Below are 22,360 nucleotides of genomic sequence, written 5' to 3' on the forward strand. Positions count from 1 at the left end.
TCGTTGGCCTCCTGGTTTTTCAACCAGCAAGATAATGATATGCCTGTCTACATGCCGATAGTCTCAGCATTGGCATAAGAAAGTCTCTGACACGCCATAGAATTTTCCTTACCTGGGTATCCGTGTTTGCGGAGTTATCATCATGATCAAAAGTTGGGTAACCCGACAGCGGGTCCATAAAACCACGCCGTGGGTTGAGGTTAGATTCGATGATGGGGTCTAGACTAAGCGTTCTGGATAACGGAGAGGACTGAAATGAGAAAGCCTCATCGTCGGAGGGGGCTAGAGTTTGGTGATCTCCTTGCGTCTTGTGATTATTCGTTGAAGTCGGCGTCGGTTTGGTGGTGCCACTCCCACCTGAACCGGCCGGGGACGCACTCCGTTGATTCTCGAGATCCTCGATACGCTTGAGTAGGCCTTTCCCTGTAGGGTGTCAGTATCACTTGCGTTACTTCCACTGTTTAGCTCGCGGGTGGGGTATCCGGATGCAACCTACTGTAGGTTCGCTGGGCCTCTCTATTCTGTTGCCGTCTCCTTTCGCTGACAACGTTGCCTGCCATTCTCAGGGTACTTCAACCGAAACACCAAAATTCACACTTAACAGGAGCTTCCGAGAACAATATTCGTCCGAGGGAGCCGAAAAGACCGCCAAGTAATCCGGTAATATATATTCTCGTTGAGGCCAAGTCCCAAGAGCATGCGAGAAGGGTCGGATCTTCCCGAATCAGAAGGATGGAACTCAGATGCACGGCCTGCGGGGACGGGTGTTGAAGCCGTGATGGGGACTAATGCAACCCTACTGCGGTCAAAAAGAGACCAATACGAGTGTTGGGGGCATCCGTGATCTAGGGCGGGATCTTGGCGCCGAGAAAGGTAGTCCAACTTCTGAAAGTAAACATTGACTCGAATGTATCGGAAAGTAGTGACTCGAATGTGTCCGTAATTGCGGGCTTCAATGACTCTGAAATGCTCCTTGTCTCGGGAGGAAGAGTGGAACAACATTGTGTCAGGAAATGAGGATGTTTCCAGAGGGTCTGCATGTAATACCACACAGCAGCCATGAGTTGTGGTGTACCATACGCTGTAAATCGTATCGTGGCGCTGATGGCGACTGGAAAGAATTGAAGACTGAAAAGTATATAAGCTTTGTAGGAAAATTGGACTCGCGTGGGGACAAAGACCATTACACAAACCTTAAGCTGCCAGCATACTAGCCAACGACATGGGCAATATACCACATGTTCAAAGGAGTGGCCGATTCGGTTGTATTATTGAGAAAATTGTTGAAAGCGGCAGTGCCGGACCCCTCCGGAAGCCCCTCCCGGAGGTCGGTCCCGGGGTGCAACACCCATGTTAGCGCGCGTGTACAAACTAAGGGTTCTGTGGAACTACACTCCACATATATCCGCCCGAGATATGGTTTATTATGATTGGTTGTGTAAAGACACAAGCTTTTCATATTTCGTACATTAAAACTGGGTAGTGCTAGGTCTAGGTCAAGTCAATTGTCAGATATGCTGTCATATAGCCGTATGAAGACGCGATTTATTAATTCAAGTGCAGCCCTGAAAGTATGTTGTTGTCCCTTTCCATCTTAGTGGCCCCCATATCTGATCCACCGTGTACGGATCGTTACACGGGTTGAATGCATGTGTGGATGAATACGGATGTGCGCGTCTGACATGGTATATAAACTATAACCTGCCTGCTACTTGCCTCGGTGCGTCTTTCTTCTGTCATTAAACCCTCACCTCCTCACCTACTCGTCTTATTACCTTGGTCAGGCGGCAAGTCGACCACTCAGAATCGTTACCGCCACTGACCGTTTCGTCGCGGTCGCCAATCATACTCGCTGTAAGCATACTTGCTACCTAACCCATTTTTTAAGCAGGCCAGTTCACGTTGTGAACTATGGCAGGTAACACTCTATCAGATCAGTCTCGGTCTGAGAAGCAGGGCGGCTCCATCGTCCCCTCTTCGGACCCGGACCCTGAATCCATCTCCGGAACCCAGCACGGAGACGAAGAATCATCCCCTGCAGAACCAGAACATGAAGTCTATCCCGAGGGCGGTACCCAGGCATGGCTTGCCGTTGCGGGCTCCTTCCTCGTTTACTTCGCATCTTTCGGTGTCGTGAACAGCTTCGGCTTCTTCCAGACCTTTTATCAACAAGAGTACCTGAAGAATTACTCGCCCACCGCCATTTCCTTCATCGGAACCCTGCAGATCACCCTGATGTATCTGTCGGGTGCTGTTGCCGGAGCACTGTTTGATCTCTACGGTCCCAAAGTATGTAGCCCTGCTCCCAAGTCCCACTCCTCGGTTATAAATTTGCTAACTTTCATGTGAGTGGCTCTACCTGTTCGCTGCCATTGGTGGTGCCGGCTCCATGCTTGCGACATCCTTCACGCAGCCGAATGCAATCTGGCAGCAATTTCTGGCCCAATCTCTTCTCTTCGGCCTCACAGTCGCCTATGGAGTGCAAGTAAGTAGTTTACTCTCCTTCTGTTAACTACCGACGCTCATCCTCGGCCCCACGCTCTGAAGACATGGAGGACAAGGGGACGGGGTCAGGTGATGGCACGCTAGATTCAGGCAGATGAATCTTGATCCCTAGGAACCTCTCGGGTCGTTGTAAGCTCTTGAACGTACTGACTCCAGTGTGATAGCCCGCTCTCACGGTTGCAGGGCAGTATTTCCACCGCAAGCGTGCTCTGGCCATGGGAATCGTCGCCTCCGGTAGCAGTTTCGGAGGAGTCTGCCTGCCAATCATGTTCTCCAAACTGATTCCCACCATTGGTTTCCCGTGGGCACTGCGTGTCGGGGCCCTGATCATGGTCATCTGCTACACTATAGCCATAGCCGTCTCCTCGTCCAAACGGCCCAAGAGGAAGATGAGATCTTTTAGGGATTTGCTTGACTACAAAGGCTTTCTCGACATCCGATACTCTTGTCTCTCAGCCGGAGCAGTCATCTCAAGTCTCGGCATTTACGTTCCGTTCTACTACATTGGTAAGTGCATGAATTCACATCTTTTCGGCTTCGTACCCTGCAAATCGCGGTCTAACAAAATCCAGAGCCGTTTTGCGTCGCCCTTGATCCGAACTCGACCATTCGGCCTTACCTTCTCCCACTGATCAACGCGGCCAGTCTTTTTGGTCGTATCATGTACGTAGTCTTCCCTGACTCTACCCACATTCTTCAACAAACTAACTTTGATAGTGGCGGTCACGCGGCGGACCGCATCGGACGGCTGAACTTTCTCTACCCCATGATCCTTCTATGTGGGCTTTTGTGCGTGGCGATGTGGCTCCCTGCTACAACCCCTGGCGTTCTGGCTGGCTTTGCCTGCCTCTACGGCTTCGCATCTGGGGTTTTCATCTCAGTCATGCCTGCCGCCACCGGCCAAATTATCCCTGCTGATAAGTTGGGCGCAAGACTCGGCGCCTTTGGCACCGTTACGTCTATGGCGTTTTTGACTGGTAGTCCAATCGCTGGCGCGTTGATTACAAGCGAGACCCGAGCCGGGTACCATTCTCTGATCATCTTTGCAGTAAGTCTTGCATTTACCCGCCTTATTGATCAGAAATCATTTGCTAACGGCACATTCTTAGGGGTGTTGTCTGCTCGGAGGAGGAGCCGTCATCTTCGTTGCTCGACTCCTGCACGACAGAAACCTCAAAAGCAAATGGTAAACTTACAAGTATGCGAAGAACTAGAAAGTCTATTCACGTGGTAGCGTTGTGCTTCACACGACCGATCTAGGCTGCATTCTCAAAACGGCGGCTCGACGCGGCACTTGGATGCGGTTTTGGTTGGCTGGACCAGATCACTAAACACATGAGATTCACTCTGGAGGATGGAGATGGGAAGTATGAAAGTGGATATACGGTCTGTTGGGCAAAAGACCGAGCTGGGCTGAGTTGTGACTTCTAAGTGACTAAAAGTACGGGTGATGTGGGCTGTGGGCGGACTGCATGTGTGGAAAAGGAGGGTTCGAGGCTGTCTAACCTATACACGTAAACTTCTCAGTAGTATTGAATTACAGCCCGAGCAGAAGATTGCCTCAGCTATGCTTACCGCTTCCAATATGACAACTCGAAGCATAGTACATGCTGACCTGGGGGCAAAAGCCATCGAAATTCAGCTTATGCACGACAGCATGTCATCATATCGCCCCCTGTTATGAAGAGACTGCCTCGACATACATATTTAAGATCACACCGCCGTTATACGGACATCTTCCCGGCTCCCAAGATCGTGAACAGACATTCTATCACTCCCCGAAGTTATCCCAAGCCATGTCAGAAAGTGCCACATACTTGATCACTGGAGCGGGTCGCGGTACGTGCCTCATCAAATTTACTTTCCCAAAAAGCCCCATTCGGTACACCTGGATCTAACTGGGCATTAACTGAGCAGGCCTCGGCCGCGGCCTCGCCGAGGCGATCCTCCAACGGCCCAACACCACAGTCATCGCCGCAACGCGCTCTCAAGGCCAGGCCTCCGATTTGCTCAGCTTTCGCACCCACTCCGGAAGCAGACTAATCACCATCACAATCGACAGCCGTTCCCCGAAGGACGCCTCGCTTGCAATTGAGAAACTGGTCCACGATCATGGAGTGGATACGATCGACGTGGTAATCGCCAACGCGGGCATCAGCAAGGCCCCTACACCGGCTGCCGAGACACCAATCGAAGACGTCCTCGACTGCTTCACTGTAAACGCCGTTGCGCCCTTGCTTCTATTCCAGGCTACGTGGCGCCTATTAGCGAGATCGTCGACACCAAAGTTTGTCGTAATCTCGAGTATTGCCGGGAGTTTGGGCGAGGTCCCTCGGTATGCCTCGCCTTGCGCGGCCTACGGCTCCTCCAAGGCCGCGGTCAACTTCATGGTCCGCAGGATCGGGAGCGAGAACGCGAATCTAATCGCCCTTGCTCTGCACCCAGGGTAAGCCGACACTTCTCTCTTTCCCCCCTCCTCATCTTCTGCTTTGCGTAACGTTTGGTCGCTAATGAGTGTCTTTGCGGGGGGTAAAGGTGGATGCAAACGGAGATGGGCAACGCTGCTGCGGTCAGGTTCGGAAAAAAGGAGGCCCCTGTCTCGGTCGCTGAGGCTACGGACTCCATTCTGACTGAGGTATGCATGCTCAGGTGATTAGATGAGCTGCATTGCTCGGAACTAACTGTTGAGCAGATTGATCAAGCGACCCGGGAGACTGCAGCTGCATTCCGCACCTATGATCATAAGGAGCTTCCGTGGTGAATGCGATGTAGGCATTCTGTGGCTAAGAATATCTATTCGGTTTGACCAAAGGGTCAAAATCGCCGGGAAAATGTCCATAGACGAGATCAATAACACTTTTCTATTGTTTTATCCCACTCCCTGCTGTTATTGTATGATCGTAATCACCCTTTGACACCGTGTTACCACGTCTATCGTGAAATTGTGAGTTGTTTGAAAACTCGGAGTTTTGAGAATAGCTAAATGACTCTTCCAGTGGTTGTTGAGTAGCCCTAAAACCTGTGACTGAATCCATTGGGGAAGGAATTGTTTGCAAGAGCTTTTACTAAGCCACACAAACGAGATAACTAAACTTCATGTTGACGTTGCCTACATGTATACTGTAGTATTGGGGCATCCCTCTGCGTTACGGTCAACGGTGCTGTGAACCCAACTAAACTTAGCACGTAGTATGTTACATGTCTGTCACCTACCTTGCCTGAGAAAGTTCAAGCTCATCAAGCCTTGCTGGTCGCATCACTACATCGCAAAGGATCTGACCATTGTGCTATTAGCGAGACAATACAATCACAACTGCTTACGCAAACGCTCAAAATAAGCAAGAAGTTAAATTTTTCGCTCGCCTGTAGCTCCACCTTTTTGCTTAGATGTATGCACATATGAAGCATAAGCGTTTTCAATACACAAAATCCCTTGCTTACCAGCATAGATGCGTCTCAAGTACATCCCTGAATTGGGTAATTGCCTGTGTCAATATCGACTTGCTTATTTTGACCGGTCGTTGGCTCTTAGCTTTCCAAGTTCCAAGTAGAAGCATTTTGACATGCTAGTCAAGGCTTACCATACCAAATTACAGACTTGGCAGTTGCTTTGAGTGATGATGCAACCGAGCCAATGGAAATAGTCGAATAGTCGATGGTGACAACGGCTCGATTTTTCACGAAGACTGAAGCTGCGGTCCGTTAGAGTTGCCTACGGCTCAACTCTAATGCTGACAGGCAAGGCCCTCTAGAGTGGCGTGAGAGACTAGCGAACACCGACCGTCTTGCCATCATAGCCTTACCTACGGGTTCTTGGCACTGAACTGATGATTATGTTTGCTTGCCAAAACATCTCCGCAGAAGTCATTCATTCGGGACTCTTGCACGAAGATTGAGAATATCGGAGGCTGGGTAAACACTCTAGTCAGTTGCCCTGAGCCATCTCCAATTTCAATAAAGGAAGCTCGCTGTCTTCGACCGAATTACATGTTTGTTCTAAGGTTCATTCCTATCATCCTTTGTACAACTTCATCAGGTTGGCCTTCAAATTAGACTCGCAAATATTTATCGAAGTGTAGTACATCACAAGTTCACAACACAACTCAAGATGACGGCCACCAACTCAATTGAAACCGCGGCCGCTCCCGAGCCTGCCATGGAGAAGTTCCTTCTGGTCGGTGCTGGTGCTCACGCCAAGAGAACTTATATTCCCCACCTCAAGACTCTTCGCGAAGAGGGCAGGGCCTATCTCAAAGTTGTCGTCGATATCGAGCGATGCAAGGACAGAGTGGAAGACCTCTTGTTCACCAAGGGAATGGCTCCGGATGCAGAGCTGGTTCTGGTCCCGGCCTACGACGGACCCATGCCTGTCGACGTCGCCGCGCGCCTGAACGAAGTTGTGGCGCGAACTGGAGTGACCTGCGCGGTCATCAGCACCGAGCCTCTTGCCCACAAGTCATATGGTCTTTGGGCTGTTTCCGCTGGTTTGAACATCATCATGGACAAGCCTATCTCGACTAGGAACGGTGCAGTCACCGACTTCGATGCCGCCTTCGGAATTGCCGAGGACTACCAGGATCTTGCTGATGCCTACGAAGAGCTCCGAAAGCGCCAGATCGCTCAAGGCCAGAAGCCAACATTCTTCCAAATGAACAGTCATCGCCGCTACCACCCTGGATTTTACTGCACCTTCGACATGATCAAGGAGATTCAGGAGAAGACCAGATGTCCCGTGACGAACATCATCTCAACACATTGCGATGGCAAATGGCGCATGCCTTCAGAGATCGTGGACGAGCCTTATCACCCCTACCGTACAGGCTACGGCAAGGTTTCTCACAGCGGCTACCACTTCTTTGACATGATTTACAACTTTATGCGGTCCGGCTGGTCCGACACCAAGCGCCCCGACAAGATGGAGATTTCCAGCAGCTTTGTACTCCCCGCTGGTTTCGTCACCACCTTGAACGAGGACGACTACGACCACATCTTTGGAAAGGAGGAGTACGCCAAGTGGAAGAAGTACACCGATGAGGAGCTGATGAAGCTCATGGGCGACATGGGAGAGATCGACGCTTCCATCCAAGTCACCTTCTCTCGCGGGGGTCACGCTATCGCTATCGCCCAGATCAACCTCCTTCACAATGGCTTTTCACGCCGCAGCTGGCTGCAGCCCGGCGCTGACCTGTACAAGGGCAACGGAAGAGTTAAGCATGAGGCCCACGAGATCCGCAGCGGCCCTCTGCAGACCATCGTTATCGACTCCCGTCAGGCCAACGACAAGCACGACCGCTCCAAGCCCAGCACCGGCGAGATCGGCACCGACAACCACTTCGAGGTCCACGTCTTCCGCAACCACGACATCACCGGCGACGAGGCCCCCCTGAAGACCTTCACCGTCGCCGACCTCGACCGCCGCTACAACACCGCTATGCCCGGCATCTATTCCGAGAACGTCAAGCGCGGAATCTTGTGGGAGGCTGTGGACTTCCTCCACGACAAAAAGACTCTTCCCGAGCTCACCTCCAACTTGGCGGATCACGCCATCCCCGCCTACATCATGAGCGCCGCTTATATCTCCCACATCAGGAGAACGCGGGGTCTTGACCCAACCGTCCCCATCGAGCTCGCTTACGGAGGTATGTTTACTTCATGATTTTGCCCTGAATTTGAGACGCAGTGAACTGACCTTCCTTCTTTCCTTTAGCCGATGGACTGGCCAAGGCCCACATTGCCGAGGCTCTGTATAGACCTTTCGAGACTGCAAGTGATGCCAGCAGCGCTACAGACGTGGACCTGGCGACTCCGCTTGACGAGCCCTTACTCACAGAGGCATCCATCAAGGCAGCTAAGCTCGGTCTGACGGAGCCTTTGGCGTCTTTGAACGCGGTTTGAGCTGGCGAATGAATTAAAACTGATAGCCCGCCATAAGTAACCATATTACTGAATGGCGAGGGTTAGGAAAGGTCCCGGTCATTAGTCTGTTCAACGAGCTATCGCTTCAAGGTCTCGGATGCGTGTTGGGGACGTAAAATGAAAGTATGGACATCTGGATAATTGCCTATAGCGGTATTTTGCTTATAACATTTATATGTTTCGTTTTTTAAAACACGTTAAATGGAAGTGATGTAAATGTTTCAAACAGGGAATTTAGACCTTTATGATGTTCTCTCGTCAGTCCAATATCCATGCCGCCTCGACGTGCGCATTGGCCACTGCCGCAGCCCTCACGTACTTCAGCCAGCAGTAGTTCGATTATACACCCTGCTTGTCTCCTGTCTTCCAAGTGACGCTAACGCAGCGCAAAGGTTCAGGCAATTCTTTATCATCGTAAGCGGTATCTGCTCCAAGTCGTCGCCTGGATAATTTGTTCCACGCTCCTGCTCGAAGTTGATGTTTGAGTCACGCGCCGTGTATGTGTTGTTCTTATCATTGAGATAAGGGCAGTTGGTTATGACCCCTCCATGAACTGAAAAAGCCCTGACTGATAGTGGAGTCGATGTAATGGTGGATGTTGCAAGTGAGGTTGAAGATATGGCGCTTAGGGTTGTTAGGACCAGATACGAAGGCGATAACGATGCTTTCAACCTAGTATATATCAATCAGTCTTGCATGATGATTTAGATAGAAACAATTTAGCAAACTCACGCTTCGCAATCATGTCTTGTTTGTTCGAGCGCCTTGGTTGTCATTCCGGCGACTACTGCCGCTGCAATTGCGCCCAACAAAAAGGCTGCAGCTGTGAGCCCGACCCAGAAGGTCACTTGCCCGATGCCACAACCTCGTAATCCACCTTCAGAGGTGACTTGATCTTGGCGAGGATGCTGGTTGCATGAGGCAAGCTCATGGGCATTGACTTGGCCCTGGTGATGTTGCTGCCCGGAGTGATTCTCCTCCTTGACAGGATGTGCTACTTCAAGGTCGCCGTACTCTGCTGACATGGTATCGGTTGTTTTTATACCTTGAAGAGACTCGCTCGTGAGGTACACAGGCTCTAGCTAAGGTATTGAAAGTCGGCCTTCAGGCGCCATTGTTGAGAAGCATCCTCATGTTCAAAAAGGGGTATCAAGAATTGGAACAAAAACTGGCATTCTTCATCGGAGGGCAGTACGTTTAAAAGACTAATCATATGTTCTCATTGAAATGACCCGAGACGGCATGACTTGGTACCACAATAGTCTTCGACCCACAGGAGACGGGCAATTGCGTCCCCCGTACTCACACATGCTCACCTGAACTTTTGATGACCTAGGTAGAACAGTCTCGGTTCCTGTACGACTTGGCTTGCTTATTACGTGTCTACTTTGTTTGGTTCTCCCTTCGCTATCATTCAGATGATATTTAGCAAAGCAAAACGTAGACGTAGCGAGGGGATCTTTCTTCTGGGATTCGAAACGATTACTTTTAGGTTCGAATTTAGCTAATTATAATATATAACTATTATACTTATATGAATCATACCTATATATCAATTCTTTATACCCGTATGTTAATTCCATTTTACAAATGAAAAAACTACAAATATGAGCCCGATCTTTATATACCGTTCGATATACTAATACGTAGTAACTTTTGATTATAGTAGTTATCTTTCGAGCAAAACATATGCGTTTACTACACCATTATAGTGGTGCCTGGGGTTAAAGAGATATTTTATAGAGACTTTAAGTAGAAACGTCAGCCCTTATATCAATTTTACTCAAATCAATCTATTCTGGACTTGCAAGTTGATAACCAAAATTATGCACAGTTCTTTTTCAAAAAACTAATAAACAAAATGGCTAATACTGTAATCCGCGAAGTGCTGCTTTGTCGGACAGCATAGTGTACTAGAACATACACTTGGTTCCCAGGCTTTGAAGAACAAACTCACTTGAAGTCTTCGTTCCTATGCCTTTCGCGATACAGTAGTTGAATGCCCTGTGTTGCTGGATTTAGGTTTCAGCAATGTAGTTAACGTAGTCTGTAAGATCAAGCGTAAACTTTCTCCGGACGCGTTGAACGCGTTTGTCGAGGATTGGCTTTTGCAGCCGAGGGAAGAAGCAATCTTGGTGGGTGCAGACACTCCCTCACTATTTCACCGCTACTACCGTAGGTACAATGGATATCTACCTACAGGATAAGCCTGGTAGGAGGGTTAAGCTGGATTCAGTAACCAGGCAAGGTGGATAACTATTGGTTAAGAAGCTCTCAAAACTTCCTCTTAATCTTGATAGCGCTTATCCCATCGGCTGCGAGTCGACGTTAATCTACCTATCTCCAGTTTTACTCCATAGAAATTTACGTGTCTATACTGACGACGACTCGTACCCGACGGGATGGGTTGTTATCCCCCCCCCCCCCCGGGTCCGGCAACCTCACCCACAATGTCGGAAATACCAGTGGTGGCTCTGTTTAAATCAGAGGTTGTCGTTCTTTCGTGAGTTTCCGCTTTTTAAACTTCCGTGGTGTGGGAACTGGTTGAAACTCCCACGCAGCCCCCGAACTCGCCGGGGCCTCAACGTCTTTTTCTCTGTCCAGCCGCAACATTTTATTCACCAGGGAAATTCGATATTTGATGCTCTGGTATTGACTGCAGCATCTAAGATCGAATTCTGTTCTAAAATGCATGTTTTTACCGTGTCTTGTCAAGTACCTTCGGCTCAGGTTGTCATCCCATCCATTCCGCCGGTCATGACGGTTTAGTACTCAGTATCCGTTCTAGCCTTGGCTCTTAAATCCCCTGTGACTTACCTATTGCCTTCTGTACATTTCTCCTTAGCCACAAAGATGGGCTAATGGCTCGTCCAGCGGTCAAGATCAGAAGCTGATTGACACACCCGTCCGACGAGCGATTAGCACAGGTGCAAGACGGACGGACGTTGGCTTCAAGTCCGAGGCTTAGACACCGGCCCGAGTCCCGCACGGCTTCGATTATATTAAGTGTCACTGCTCATGACTCTGCAAGTGGTCCGTCCTCAGCATTTTAATACATCTTACTTTATCAAGGTTTCAAAAGTCAATCCGAGTCAGATTGCACAGTTTCAGGCCATATATAGACACGGAGTTCTCTATAGTGTAAGTCTTGATAGTATTTGAACACGAACATCCGCCTTTGCACTACAGAATCCAATTCATCGACATCTAGAATCATCTTTACAACGCACTCTTTCTCAGTTAACAATCATGAAGGCCTCTGTCATTACCACTCTGCTTGCTCAGGCTCTTGCCGTCAGTGCTTTGCAGAAGTACTGCAACGGTGGACAAGGTCTCGCCAGTGGAAACACCTGTGAAGTGAGTGTCCAAAGCTTATGTGCAGCGCAATACGACCACTGACATCTATGCTCGTCTAGGGAAAGGGAGCAAACTCTTATTGCGTAAGTTACAGCCATTCTGCCGAGCAACGTATATCTGATTATCACCAAAGTGCCTCAACGTACAATCATCAGCGTTCCCCACTTTCCGCGGATCATGCTTCTCCCCCCAGAGCATTCGTGATCGGGAGGATGTCAACCAGGACTGCCCTGGAGGTGTAAGTTATCCCTTGCTATTTCGCATCCATGAGCTTGATTGCTGATCAACCTCCCTATAGTCTGTCTACTGCGTAAGCTACCGCTCACTAAATCTGATAAATGAATGGCTGTTTACTTCTCATAGTGCGACTAAGCTATTCGATCGCGTGAGGCTTTACGAAGCAGGTGCTGGGAGAGTAATTAAAAGGTTAGCAGGGTGCTTGCAGACGAACGCCCTTAACATGACCCATGCCGTACGCGTTATTGGCGGGTATTGGGATAAGAGGCTTACCAAGCTGGACCGGTCGATCGCATCGACTATCAATACTACTATAGAAGACAACTATTCGATGCCAATGCAGGTGTGGGTGCAGCGGAAATTTTTCAAGCATCCTGTCTCGAGACTGAATTTTCTCCGGTAACACCGTGGCACAACTAGACTGTCCGCCAACGCCAAGATGTGACTTGAAGTTGTTTCTACCAGTTCCAGGATCTTCATTCATAGCAGTCCCACTTCTCAACGGAAAATCACGTTGCAAGATACCTAGTGAGGCCGTGAGATGAAGTTCACCGTACGATGTTCAGATACATAATTAATGGACATGTATATGCTTTAGGGTATTTTTCAAGAATCTAGCGTTAACCTCTCAATAAGCTTGTTTTACAAAAATCATCTAGCAACGGGTAGATCAGGACTTTGAAGGGGTGTATCTATGTCCACCTTATCAAGATGACTGCAGACCCTCTCGGCGGCAAAATCGAAGACTCGGTAAACGCGGTTCGGGGGCTTATTTGGCAGAGCCAGACCAAACCAGATAAGCGCAAATTTCCGTAGCGGTGGACTAGAGATATCGGACGCGGCAAACGGTCTCAAAACTACATGTACCTATACGAGATTACGATGCATGAATACATGTAATGGAGGCTGCCGACAATCTCTAAAAGCCTGTAGTTTTCTCGTGGTATGATGATATCCGGGGGCGTCTTCATCCCAGCCAGGATTCGCTACGTTTTGGGAAGTTTTGCCTCCTTGAGACATTGTAGTGATTCATTAATCGTTTTCACTTTCTTCATTCTCAAGAAATTACACCCCATTCGCGGTCTCACGACCTCCCCCAATCAGCTAATATGCCCGGAAGACTCGAAGGAAAGAACATCATAATCACTGGTGCTGCTGGGTAAGCGAATTCCATCGCTATCTGGAAGGACAAGCTCATATTTAAATCCAGTGGTATTGGGTTAGAGTCATCAACCCTCATGTTTAGAGAGGGTGCCTCCGTCCTAATGACAGACCTCAATAAAGAACTCCTTGACAAGGCACTTGAACGAGTGAGGGAAGTTGTATCAAACGTTCCCATAAATCTTGAGACTCGTGTCGTAGACGTGTCGAGCAAGTCAGAAGTCGAGCAGGCCGTCAATCACCTAGATAGCTGGGGCGGCCTCGAAGTCATCCTCAACAACGCCGGCGTCATGCACCCCCGTGACGGCGACACGCATGAGTGCTCTGCCGAGGTCTGGAACAAGACCTTTGATATCAACGTTAAGGGAGTCTGGTACGGAAGCAAGCATGCGGTGAAGTCCCTCCGGAAACATGGCAAGACAAAAAGGCAGCGTCATCAACACAGCTAGCATGGTCGCCATCGTCGGATCGGCCACGCCGCAGTTGGCGTACACCGCGAGCAAGGGCGCGGTGATGGCCCACCTCGGGAGTTAGCGATTGTGCACGCCAGAGAAGGTGAGAAAAGCAATCTTCACTTATGGTCCCTGTCGAGGCGTCGGTGAAATTTCGCCAGCATAGTGACAAGTCGTAGGTTACCGCTTCAACACCATTTGTCTGGCGCCGTTGAAGTATGTTATTCCACCCCTTCCCTTCGCACGGAAGAATTCGAACGGCTGCCACGGCACTCCCATGCTCCAGGACTTCCTGGGTGACGACCGTGCCAAGCGGTTCCAGGTATAGGTGCATTTTTCCACTGGTCGCTTCGGCGAGGCCATTGAGCAAGCGCAGGCGGCTGTTTTCCTTGCCAGTGACGAGAGCAGCTTCGTGAACGCAGATGACTTGGTTGTAGATGGCGGATTGACTAAGGCCTATGTGAGTCCAGAAGGGCCGGCGACGGAGGCGCCGCATAATTTGGGAAAGGTGTGATCCTTTACAATATCTACGCGGATAAGTAGCTTAGGTACGTTGGTACTTACGCTATAGATCATCTCGATCTTGCTGAACGGAGCCATGGGCAACAAACATCTCATGTTTTCATGGCTTGAAACTATCCGTATGTGCTGTAAATTGTGTGATCAATATGTCGAGCATACATTATTATTACTAAAATCTTTTGTCTGAGGAGGCGTAGCGATCAGCGTTTTCCAACAGGTCACCATGATCTTGGCTTGCTCCCCGAAATGAAAGGAAGTTTGATGTCAAGCAGTGAGCCATACATCCTTCATACTTTCCAGGATTGCTGCTTGCCTACAAGTGTCACTCTCAGAACCAACATCAACACCGTCATTGCCACCATACCGAGTCCTGATAGTAATTGCACGCCCAGATACCCACCGGTCGCTCGAAGCAAGGCCCCCGCTATCGGCGGTCCGGCCAATGACCCAAAGGCATTGGTTGTGCATAACATGCCCAGCCAAGTGCCATGTAAGCTGAGGTTAGGCACGAGACTCGAGATAACGGTAGGCGGCAGTGATACGAGCCCACCAGAGGCGAACCCGTACGCGAGTGCAAAAGCAACGCTGCCCGCGGCGTCATGCACCGCCAGCCAGCTCAACGCGACGGCTGCGATGGAGACGGAGACGCCGAGGAGAACGTTAATGGGTCCAAAGTGGCCGGCGAGCCAAGCGGGGAAGACTCTGCCGAGGATTGAGCCTGCGTTGAGGATCGCGACTAGATAATACGGCAGTCTCGAAGAGCCCCCGCTTGATAGGCCATGGGCGAGGGAGTATTGTTGGAGATAGTAGATGGGCGCCATGTAGGAGAAGAAGTTGAAGAACATGGCAGCGGAGAAGACGACGAACGAGACGATTCGGTACGCGGAGAGGTCCAACATGACACGGCGCTTCTGCTTTCCGGCGCCTTCATCATCAGACTCGGACTCGGGCCGGCGACGGCGCTGCCGCAACACGGCGAAAGCAAAGGCGTTTGTGGCGAGCGAGATGAAGGCGAGGACCCGGGTCGCCCAGGGGAAGCCCACGCGGGGGTACAGGCTCTGGAAGATGAGCGGGTACACGACGCCGCCGAGGGAACTTCCCGTTGCGACAATTCCCGTGGCCAGGGCGCGGCGCTCGGAAAAGTACTGCGGGATGATGGAGACGGAGGGGATGTAAATACACCCGGAACCCAGGCCGACGCAGAATGCCTGCGCGAGAAGGACCTGCCAATACGCTGTTGCGATGCTCGTCATGGTCATGCCGAGAAAGATGAGGGTGATGCCTGTGAAGGTAAGGCTACGGAAGTAGCCTGCATCGTAGAGGGGGCCGACGAGGACCCCAGTAAAGAGGAGGAGGGAGGATTGAATGGAACCAATCCAGGCTATTGAGTCGGCGGATACATCCTTCATGTGTTCCTGGTAGTAGGCTTGGAAGACGCCATAAGAACTCAAGATACCCCTGGGGATGAGGTTAGTTGTGAATTGCTTCTTAATAGCAGGTTATTATCACAAGACTGAAGGGGAAACTACCGACCATGAGTTAGAGAATAGAAAGAATGAGCCCGCAACCTGAAGCCAAGCCAAACGGCCGCCATCTCGAGGCCGTATATCGATCTCGACACTTTGACTCACGTTGGCGGCAGTGGTCTGCTTCTGTTGCGTTGCTTCGGGAGAAAATTCCGAATGCGGAATCGCATCGTTGTGGATGCGATTGTTGATTGACATGACAGCGAACCACTGGGAACTCGAAATAATACCATGGAGAACTTGAAGGTAATGCTAACAGCAGCGAGCAAAGAAAACGATGGCAATAACTCAAGAGTAGGCGTAATGGATTGTAATGCATCCCTCGCTCTGAAACACAAATGGCATCGCTACAATGAGCAGTCTCTTTTTCCATACGGCAAATTGTGCGCCGCGCCGAGGGCCGCCGGCGTCGGGAGGGGTTGGTTGACACAAGTCATGATGAGTTGCCGCCCCATAAGGCGCAATCGACGTCGGAGAAGGTTTCCCTACCCTGGTTGAGCCCAGTCGACGACGCGGAGGCCTTCTTAGAGGAATTAAGCCCCGCAAACTTGAGTTGCGCATAAGGTCTAACAGCACTTCAGTACTTCATAGTTCATCATCATAGGCGGAGGGAGAAAAGGACTGCGGGAAAGGGAAGGTGGACAAGCTAACATGGGGTCGGCTGTTTGCCGTTCGCGGTTAGGCTCTTCCCGAGACTGCGGAGACCATCCGAAGCCGAACTATGGTCAGATTTGTTCGGTTAGATGTTCGGTAAGACTCAGAAAGTTCGGCTTGCTGGCATTCCCCTAATGATCTCGAAATTAATCGCGAAAGAAGAACATTTCCAACACAATTGGGAAACTTGGACATTTACTCATTCCAGGCATGCCGTTTGTCGCCGTTGGTTTGGCTATCTGTTCGGCTTTCTCGTGAATATCGGCATTCATCATGGAGTCCGCGTCTTCACCACTCCGCTATCGAAAGAACGGTCGGCTTCAAGCATGCGACCCCTGCCGCCGTCGCAAAGTCGCATGCGACCACGCCCGTCCGGTCTGCAGTAACTGCAAGAGACGGAGGCGGACGGAACCGTGCGAGTTCACAATGAGTACGCCGGCGCAGATGCGACAAGGCCCAGAGGCTCCCCGTGCTGTCTCGGAACGGACGTCACGGTCAACCAGCGTAACGGGTTCGGAAACAGGCGCCGAACAGTTCCAACTCGCAACTGCGTCCACACTGGTAGGCCAACGGTCTGAGATCAGCCCTGACGTGACGGAAACGGAGATACATGGACAATGTGCTCCGAGTCGCGAGGTCGTTGTGCCGGAGAGCGTATCCGGCCATCTCGGTTTCATGTCTTGGAGCGACCTGTACAAGGAAGTCGGCAATGGACTCTCTGCCCATGATATACACGCCGCGAAGGAAATCCTTTCTACCTCGAACGCCGGCCGGGAAGCCAGGTCTATTGTCCTCTCAGAAGACGCCAAGACGTTGGAGACTTGCCTCTTCATCCTTCGTCTGGTCCCCGATGAACGTCAGGGCCGGGCACTCTTTGACTCGCACTTTGACCCACACAACGCCTTCATCCACCCCGTTGCCGTGCGGGCCCTGGACTCGCTGTATGGTACATTCGGGCACTATCTCAGCAAGGCGGACCGAGACGACTCGCAGCTGTCAGAGTTTGCTCGGCGGCTTTGCTATAATTCGTCTCGGCCGTTTTTCGAGCACGAGCCTGACCCGGAGCGTTGGATGGCGCAATTTACGAAGGATAATTTGAGGTGGGAGACGTTGGGGCTGCTGTTCATTTATTGGGAGATGAAGCTTCGAAATGAGCAGCTTCCGAGAACGGAGGTTGGACGAATGGGATACGGGCAGAAGAACGCTTTCAGGAAGTGTATCTTTGACTGCATTACTTTGGCAAGGCAGGCTAATGAGGTTGGGAATACGCTGTTGCTGTACCTTTACTTTAGGCGGATGATTATCGAGTCTATCATTGACGGAGATACCAGTAAGTTCTGGTGACACGTCGAGTCGCCAAGTCTCGCCAGACACGTAACCTTCATTAATGGAGGCTAACATATGGTGCAGGTCGCTCAACGTGGATGACACAAGGGGAGACAGTATCACTCCTTACCTTCCTGGGCCTACACGTCGAACAGAACAAAGGGCCCTATAAACCAACCTTGGCATCCGAGCTGCGGAGACGGCTTCTCGTCAAAATCTTTGTCCTCGACAAAGTCGGCTCCGCGATCACGGGGCGACCACCCGCCCTAAGTCGCCGATACATCCTGACGCCGCCGCCGCTCGACATACGGGACGACTACCTGCTATGCGACGACGAGACAATCAACAAGGCGGTGAGATCGCTTGACAAGTCGGGATGGAATCCGGATGGAGCGCTTAACTCGGTCACGTTCTGGCGAGCTCGGTACAAGCTCATGATCATCCGTGACGAGATCTTTGAGGTTGCATTGGGACCTGAGGCGGCCATATCGGTGGAAGTTCTGCTGTAAGTGCGCAGCGCGAGCATATAATCATTTGACTATACGTCCGAATTGAGTGAATACTAATTTTGCGCTGATCTGATAGTGCACTGAAAGCAAAAGAGTTCGCGGCTGCGGCCGAGATGCCGGCTATCATGCGGTTTAACGAATCAGACATTCGAAATCCGAGTCTCACTGGTCAGATGTTCCACGTGCGGCTGCTCATGCAGCTGGAACATCTGCAGAACCTCTTCTTCATTGAGCGGCTATTGAATCGGCAGGACTGCTCTAACAAGCGAGATTTGCTGTCGGTCAGCTACGAAATGACGGCGACGACATTGCTCTACTGGACTGATATGGATAGTCTCGGTGTCTTGTGCGAGGATTTCAAGTGGCTTGTAAGTGCAACGGTGCATCAAACTTAAAGAACCTCAAATTAGAGCTACATGACTGACATCCACGACTCCATCAGGTTATGGCATATGCTGCTCCAGGAGGCGGAATCCTCTGCCTAGAGTTACTGAAGCCCACACCAACTCTAGGGAACAGCAGCATCCCCGTCACAGACAGTACCGGCAAAGTCATTACCAGGTCCGGTATTGTACAAGTGCTGAGTCTTCTTGTCGGCTTTCTCAAGTGGGTGAGCCCGTCCGAAGCCCCTGGCAGCACCTGCGCGAGCACAATGACTATTGTGAAGCAGGTGCTGGACGAAGCACTCAATGGGGCACCGAACCGCAACCTGTCTGGCGATGCGATGGAATGGGACTTTTCGGCGCAGTTGGATTTCAATTTTGATCTCTTGGACACGTACGAATGGATGCGCCCGGAGTTTTCATGGAGTGATTTACAGGCGTAGAGTCAATGTGGGCTACAAGCTGACATGGATAACTGGAGTTTTCGGTCTGATTCACAACTTACAAGTCTAGAGCAGCAACTCGATTCATTGGGCCTTCATCAACTACCTTGCAAACATGGTTTCAAGCCAAGTTAGCTATAAGAACATGAAGAAGAAAATTTCTCTCCAGTGACTTGATGGTTCAAGATCTTGTTGTCCCGCTTGGCGCTAGGAACTACCCTAGTGAGGGTCTGGAAACCACGGTGGGGTCCTTAGGAACTCATCACGGCCTAGGCTTCCAACCAAATTGGTCGGTTAGCTCAGTTGGTTAGAGCGTGGTACTAATATTTCACCTGAAATGTTGTGTAATGCCAAGGCCGGGAGTTCAAGCCTCCCACTGATCACACTGTTTTGTCGATGCAGCTTTCTGTCGCTGATATTCACCTGGTGGTAGCTTTTTCTTTGATATGAAGATAATTCACCTGAAGTTTTGGCTGTCTGTTGAGGGTTTGCGAAAAAGGTGGTGGCTTGTGATCCGATTGGCCAGGTTCAAAATCAGTTGCAACTTTGTCAAGAATTGACCAGGTGTCCTTCACTAACTAACATGACATTTGGGTAAACTCTACATCCGTGTTGACTTTTCCTTATCCAAAGAATTCTTCACGTTCTACTTTTTAATCTGTGCCCAATCGTTTTGATCAAGCAAGAGTTGCATACAAAGTGATCGTTTGACCCTGATAGTATTGATGCTTAAGAATGTATGATTTTGACACTTCCCAAATGAGGCCATTGGGAAGACCTCGCAGCTTTCGGTGTGAGCAACATAGGCTGCTGTTATGATTCTACGGCCTCGGGACTTCCTTAATGCACATGAGAATGGCAAATGTGTCTCCCGACTCTGCCGGCATACACAGAATCACTTCATCTAGAAACAGGACCTGAGAATCCGAGAGGCACGAGAGCCGCAGCTCATCTCGCCTGCAGAAGTACTATTCCACGTCGTTTCCTCGAGTACTTACTTTGGCGTTGACTTACAATAAACACACCATTCTCCGATTACACCAGTGGGACTAGGAATCAATGTCTTGAACCTAGCTGTACTTGAAACATGACTCACTTCTCACCGTGACACCGACCTGAACCTCAGCCATATCATGTGAAACTACTGCTGGCGACCGGCCACGCTTCTGCAGGGTCCAAAAGCGACGATGTGATGAGTTTCGTCGGCAACGTTAGCTGGTACTGGAAGCGACTGACTCATAACATGATTCGTGAGGATGTAGACTGACTGGATCGACTACCTTAGTTCGACGCGGTGATGGGATGACGCTAGAAGAAGTAAGCTTGATTCTTGAAGCGAGGGGTTAAAGCCGGCACTTGTCACCGCACAGGTAAGTGACTCCGGGAAGGTTTTGGTCGATCGGCTAGTTCGCTCCGGCTAGCTCGACGTATCTGCAAGACAGAGAATATATCACACCTTGTCCGATTTGAGGCTTCCGCTGTGGCTGGCGATTCAGGCTGTCCATCAAGGTGTTTTGCCACGCGGGTAATATGAAGAATTCTCCTGTCACACATAATTGCCACAGCCCATCTCCGAAGTCGACAACCGACAATTGCCAGCTGGAGGCGCGACTATGGCATAAGGTGAAGTGACCTGCCAACTTGCCAAGATGGACTATTCGGATACGCGATGCTCGACTTGTTTGATCAAACAAATAGGCTAGCATATCTGTCGCTGGAAAGTTTCACACCCCGGCGTCGTGAGATCACCAATTATGCTTGATGAACACACTGGTGTCTTCATAGAAAAATACTCAGAGTCAAAACTTGACTTACTCGCTCTCCTGAACTTCAGCGGAGATGTAGTCATCGCATGCTTTTACAAACGACTAGACTAACAAGCCCCCCTGTGAAGGCAGCCTGTTAAGGCAGAAGAGAAACGTTCTCGGGTATAGGAGCTTTTACAGCACGTATTCGTAGTCAAATGGAAAAAACCTCTAGTCTTGATGTAACTGCAGTAGTCGATAGTGAACTACCTCAAACCAGTCGAGTGCATTCTCAACTTACAGCAAGATTCAATCTTATACCTACACAGTAGATTTATCCGGCTGAGGGCAAGATAATAGAAGGGCCGGCTATATCTGGGTGCTCTTACAAGAGACATACATTCAACATCACAAAGTCGATGCTATACTTTTGTACAGAGCGGATCGGCTAATGATAACTCCAAGCGCGATATACCTCAATAACATTCTATACGCGTAGAACGATGGTGAGTGACAACTACAACCACCTACCTTAGTCTCTAATGTCCCTCATAGACTGTAGTGTAGCTCCGCCTGCCTATCACCTATGAGAAACCCCGCAGGCGACGTGAAGTAGAATTCTTGGAAACGCAAAGGTCAAAGCGCGAATGGTTCCCAAGCGCGCAGCGTCGTATCGATGCTGAAGAATGTCCCATCGCTTACCAGTCGGTCGCAAGTGGTGAATCTCGGAGTCTGCCCGTTGTAGTTGATGAGATTCCGGTAAATGATGCCGCTTTTGCGAGCCATTGACCATGTTTCATCCCGCTGACAAGGTTGAGATTTGAGAGCATGGCAATGGAAGCAATCCGTCACATTGAGGCGGGTAGTGTACACCTCGCACTCTAAGGTACAGGTGGCTGACTGAGTAGGTAGTCGAATGATGACGCTCGATATTCATATCAGTATAACATGGGGGTTCAGTGGATCTTACAGTCATCATACCTATATCACGAAACAAACTAGGGATAGCAGTGTTGCAAAGCTAAATTTTGTTGAGGAATACAACTAGCAGACAATCACAAGACGCAAGGGAGAAATCTATCGTGCGCGCAGTAGACGTCCTAGCCTATTCGGCATTACAGCTGTTCTTGAGAATTTGATCACTCATCCTCCGTCCTCTCAATGTCAATTAATGATGCACGGTCCACAGTAAGAGGCTCGATATCCGATGCTATTGAATGTTAGGCTTGAAACTTCTCATCAGGTGAGCAACTGCAATTGTGAAAGCAGCGACTAAAGTAGGTCGTCACGCAAAGTTTCTGCGCAGATCATTGAAGAAGGTCTTACAGAAAGATTTCTCCGCCATGTGCATGGAGTTACTGATAGTAATATGCATGCGCCCTATCCGGCTCACTTAACAACTTGATGTCTCAGAGACGACGAGATCGTCTCAAGTCATTGCTTAAACTCCCAACCCCTGATGCCGATCCGCAACGGTCAGACCGCACCAGACCCCCATCCACCTATTTTCAATAGCTTCCCAAGGGGGGTTCCATAGGGTTGACCACATGTTACGTCGGCAACTGCTTGCTGCAACCCACTGAGACACGTCAATGCAGATCCGGGCAAAACTGCCATTGGCAAG

At 50.1% G+C, this 22,360-nt stretch overlaps 7 protein-coding genes and 1 non-coding gene across 8 annotated transcripts; 7 read left to right on the forward strand and 1 right to left on the reverse strand.

Moving 5' to 3' along the window:
* Nucleotides 1-1,911: 1,911 nt before the first annotated feature.
* N0V96_000704 (uncharacterized protein) lies at nt 1,912-3,695 on the forward strand (the record flags this gene model as incomplete). Its single annotated transcript, XM_065756008.1, has 6 exons — nt 1,912-2,289; nt 2,351-2,485; nt 2,670-3,012; nt 3,078-3,168; nt 3,223-3,553; nt 3,615-3,695. 6 exons carry the CDS (start codon nt 1,912-1,914, stop codon nt 3,693-3,695), a joined length of 1,359 nt encoding a protein of 452 aa, XP_065615248.1.
* A 606-nt stretch (nt 3,696-4,301) lies between these two features.
* N0V96_000705 (uncharacterized protein) lies at nt 4,302-4,955 on the forward strand (the record flags this gene model as incomplete). Its single annotated transcript, XM_053193313.2, has 2 exons — nt 4,302-4,344; nt 4,423-4,955. 2 exons carry the CDS (start codon nt 4,302-4,304, stop codon nt 4,953-4,955), a joined length of 576 nt encoding a protein of 191 aa, XP_053049431.2.
* A 1,658-nt stretch (nt 4,956-6,613) lies between these two features.
* Nucleotides 6,614-8,400, forward strand: N0V96_000706 (uncharacterized protein; the record flags this gene model as incomplete). The annotated part of the gene is made up of 2 exons (XM_053193312.2): nt 6,614-8,144; nt 8,213-8,400. The coding sequence occupies 2 exons, from the start codon at nt 6,614-6,616 to the stop codon at nt 8,398-8,400; spliced, it is 1,719 nt and encodes a 572-aa protein (XP_053049430.1).
* Nucleotides 8,401-11,670: 3,270 nt separating this feature from the next.
* N0V96_000707 (uncharacterized protein) lies at nt 11,671-12,150 on the forward strand (the record flags this gene model as incomplete). The annotated part of the gene is made up of 5 exons (XM_065756009.1): nt 11,671-11,778; nt 11,838-11,861; nt 11,912-12,016; nt 12,077-12,088; nt 12,142-12,150. 5 exons carry the CDS (start codon nt 11,671-11,673, stop codon nt 12,148-12,150), a joined length of 258 nt encoding a protein of 85 aa, XP_065615249.1.
* A 974-nt stretch (nt 12,151-13,124) lies between these two features.
* Nucleotides 13,125-13,625, forward strand: N0V96_000708 (uncharacterized protein; the record flags this gene model as incomplete). The annotated part of the gene is made up of 2 exons (XM_065756010.1): nt 13,125-13,174; nt 13,226-13,625. The coding sequence occupies 2 exons, from the start codon at nt 13,125-13,127 to the stop codon at nt 13,623-13,625; spliced, it is 450 nt and encodes a 149-aa protein (XP_065615250.1).
* Nucleotides 13,626-14,437: 812 nt separating this feature from the next.
* On the reverse strand, nt 14,438-15,744 carry N0V96_000709 (uncharacterized protein; the record flags this gene model as incomplete). The annotated part of the gene is made up of 2 exons (XM_065756011.1): nt 14,438-15,565; nt 15,736-15,744. The coding sequence occupies 2 exons, from the start codon at nt 15,742-15,744 to the stop codon at nt 14,438-14,440; spliced, it is 1,137 nt and encodes a 378-aa protein (XP_065615251.1).
* A 1,012-nt stretch (nt 15,745-16,756) lies between these two features.
* N0V96_000710 (uncharacterized protein) lies at nt 16,757-18,991 on the forward strand (the record flags this gene model as incomplete). Its single annotated transcript, XM_053193306.2, has 4 exons — nt 16,757-17,660; nt 17,741-18,161; nt 18,242-18,533; nt 18,608-18,991. The coding sequence occupies 4 exons, from the start codon at nt 16,757-16,759 to the stop codon at nt 18,989-18,991; spliced, it is 2,001 nt and encodes a 666-aa protein (XP_053049424.1).
* A 288-nt stretch (nt 18,992-19,279) lies between these two features.
* Nucleotides 19,280-19,374, forward strand: N0V96_000711. Its single transcript has one exon. It is a non-coding gene; the product is annotated as a tRNA-Ile (tRNA).
* The last annotated feature ends 2,986 nt before the right edge of the window (nt 19,375-22,360 follow it).

The sequence above is a fragment of the Colletotrichum fioriniae genome (assembly GCF_027942845.1).
Source record: "Colletotrichum fioriniae strain IMI 355084 chromosome Unknown scaffold_1, whole genome shotgun sequence".
NCBI lineage: Eukaryota > Fungi > Ascomycota > Sordariomycetes > Glomerellales > Glomerellaceae > Colletotrichum > Colletotrichum fioriniae.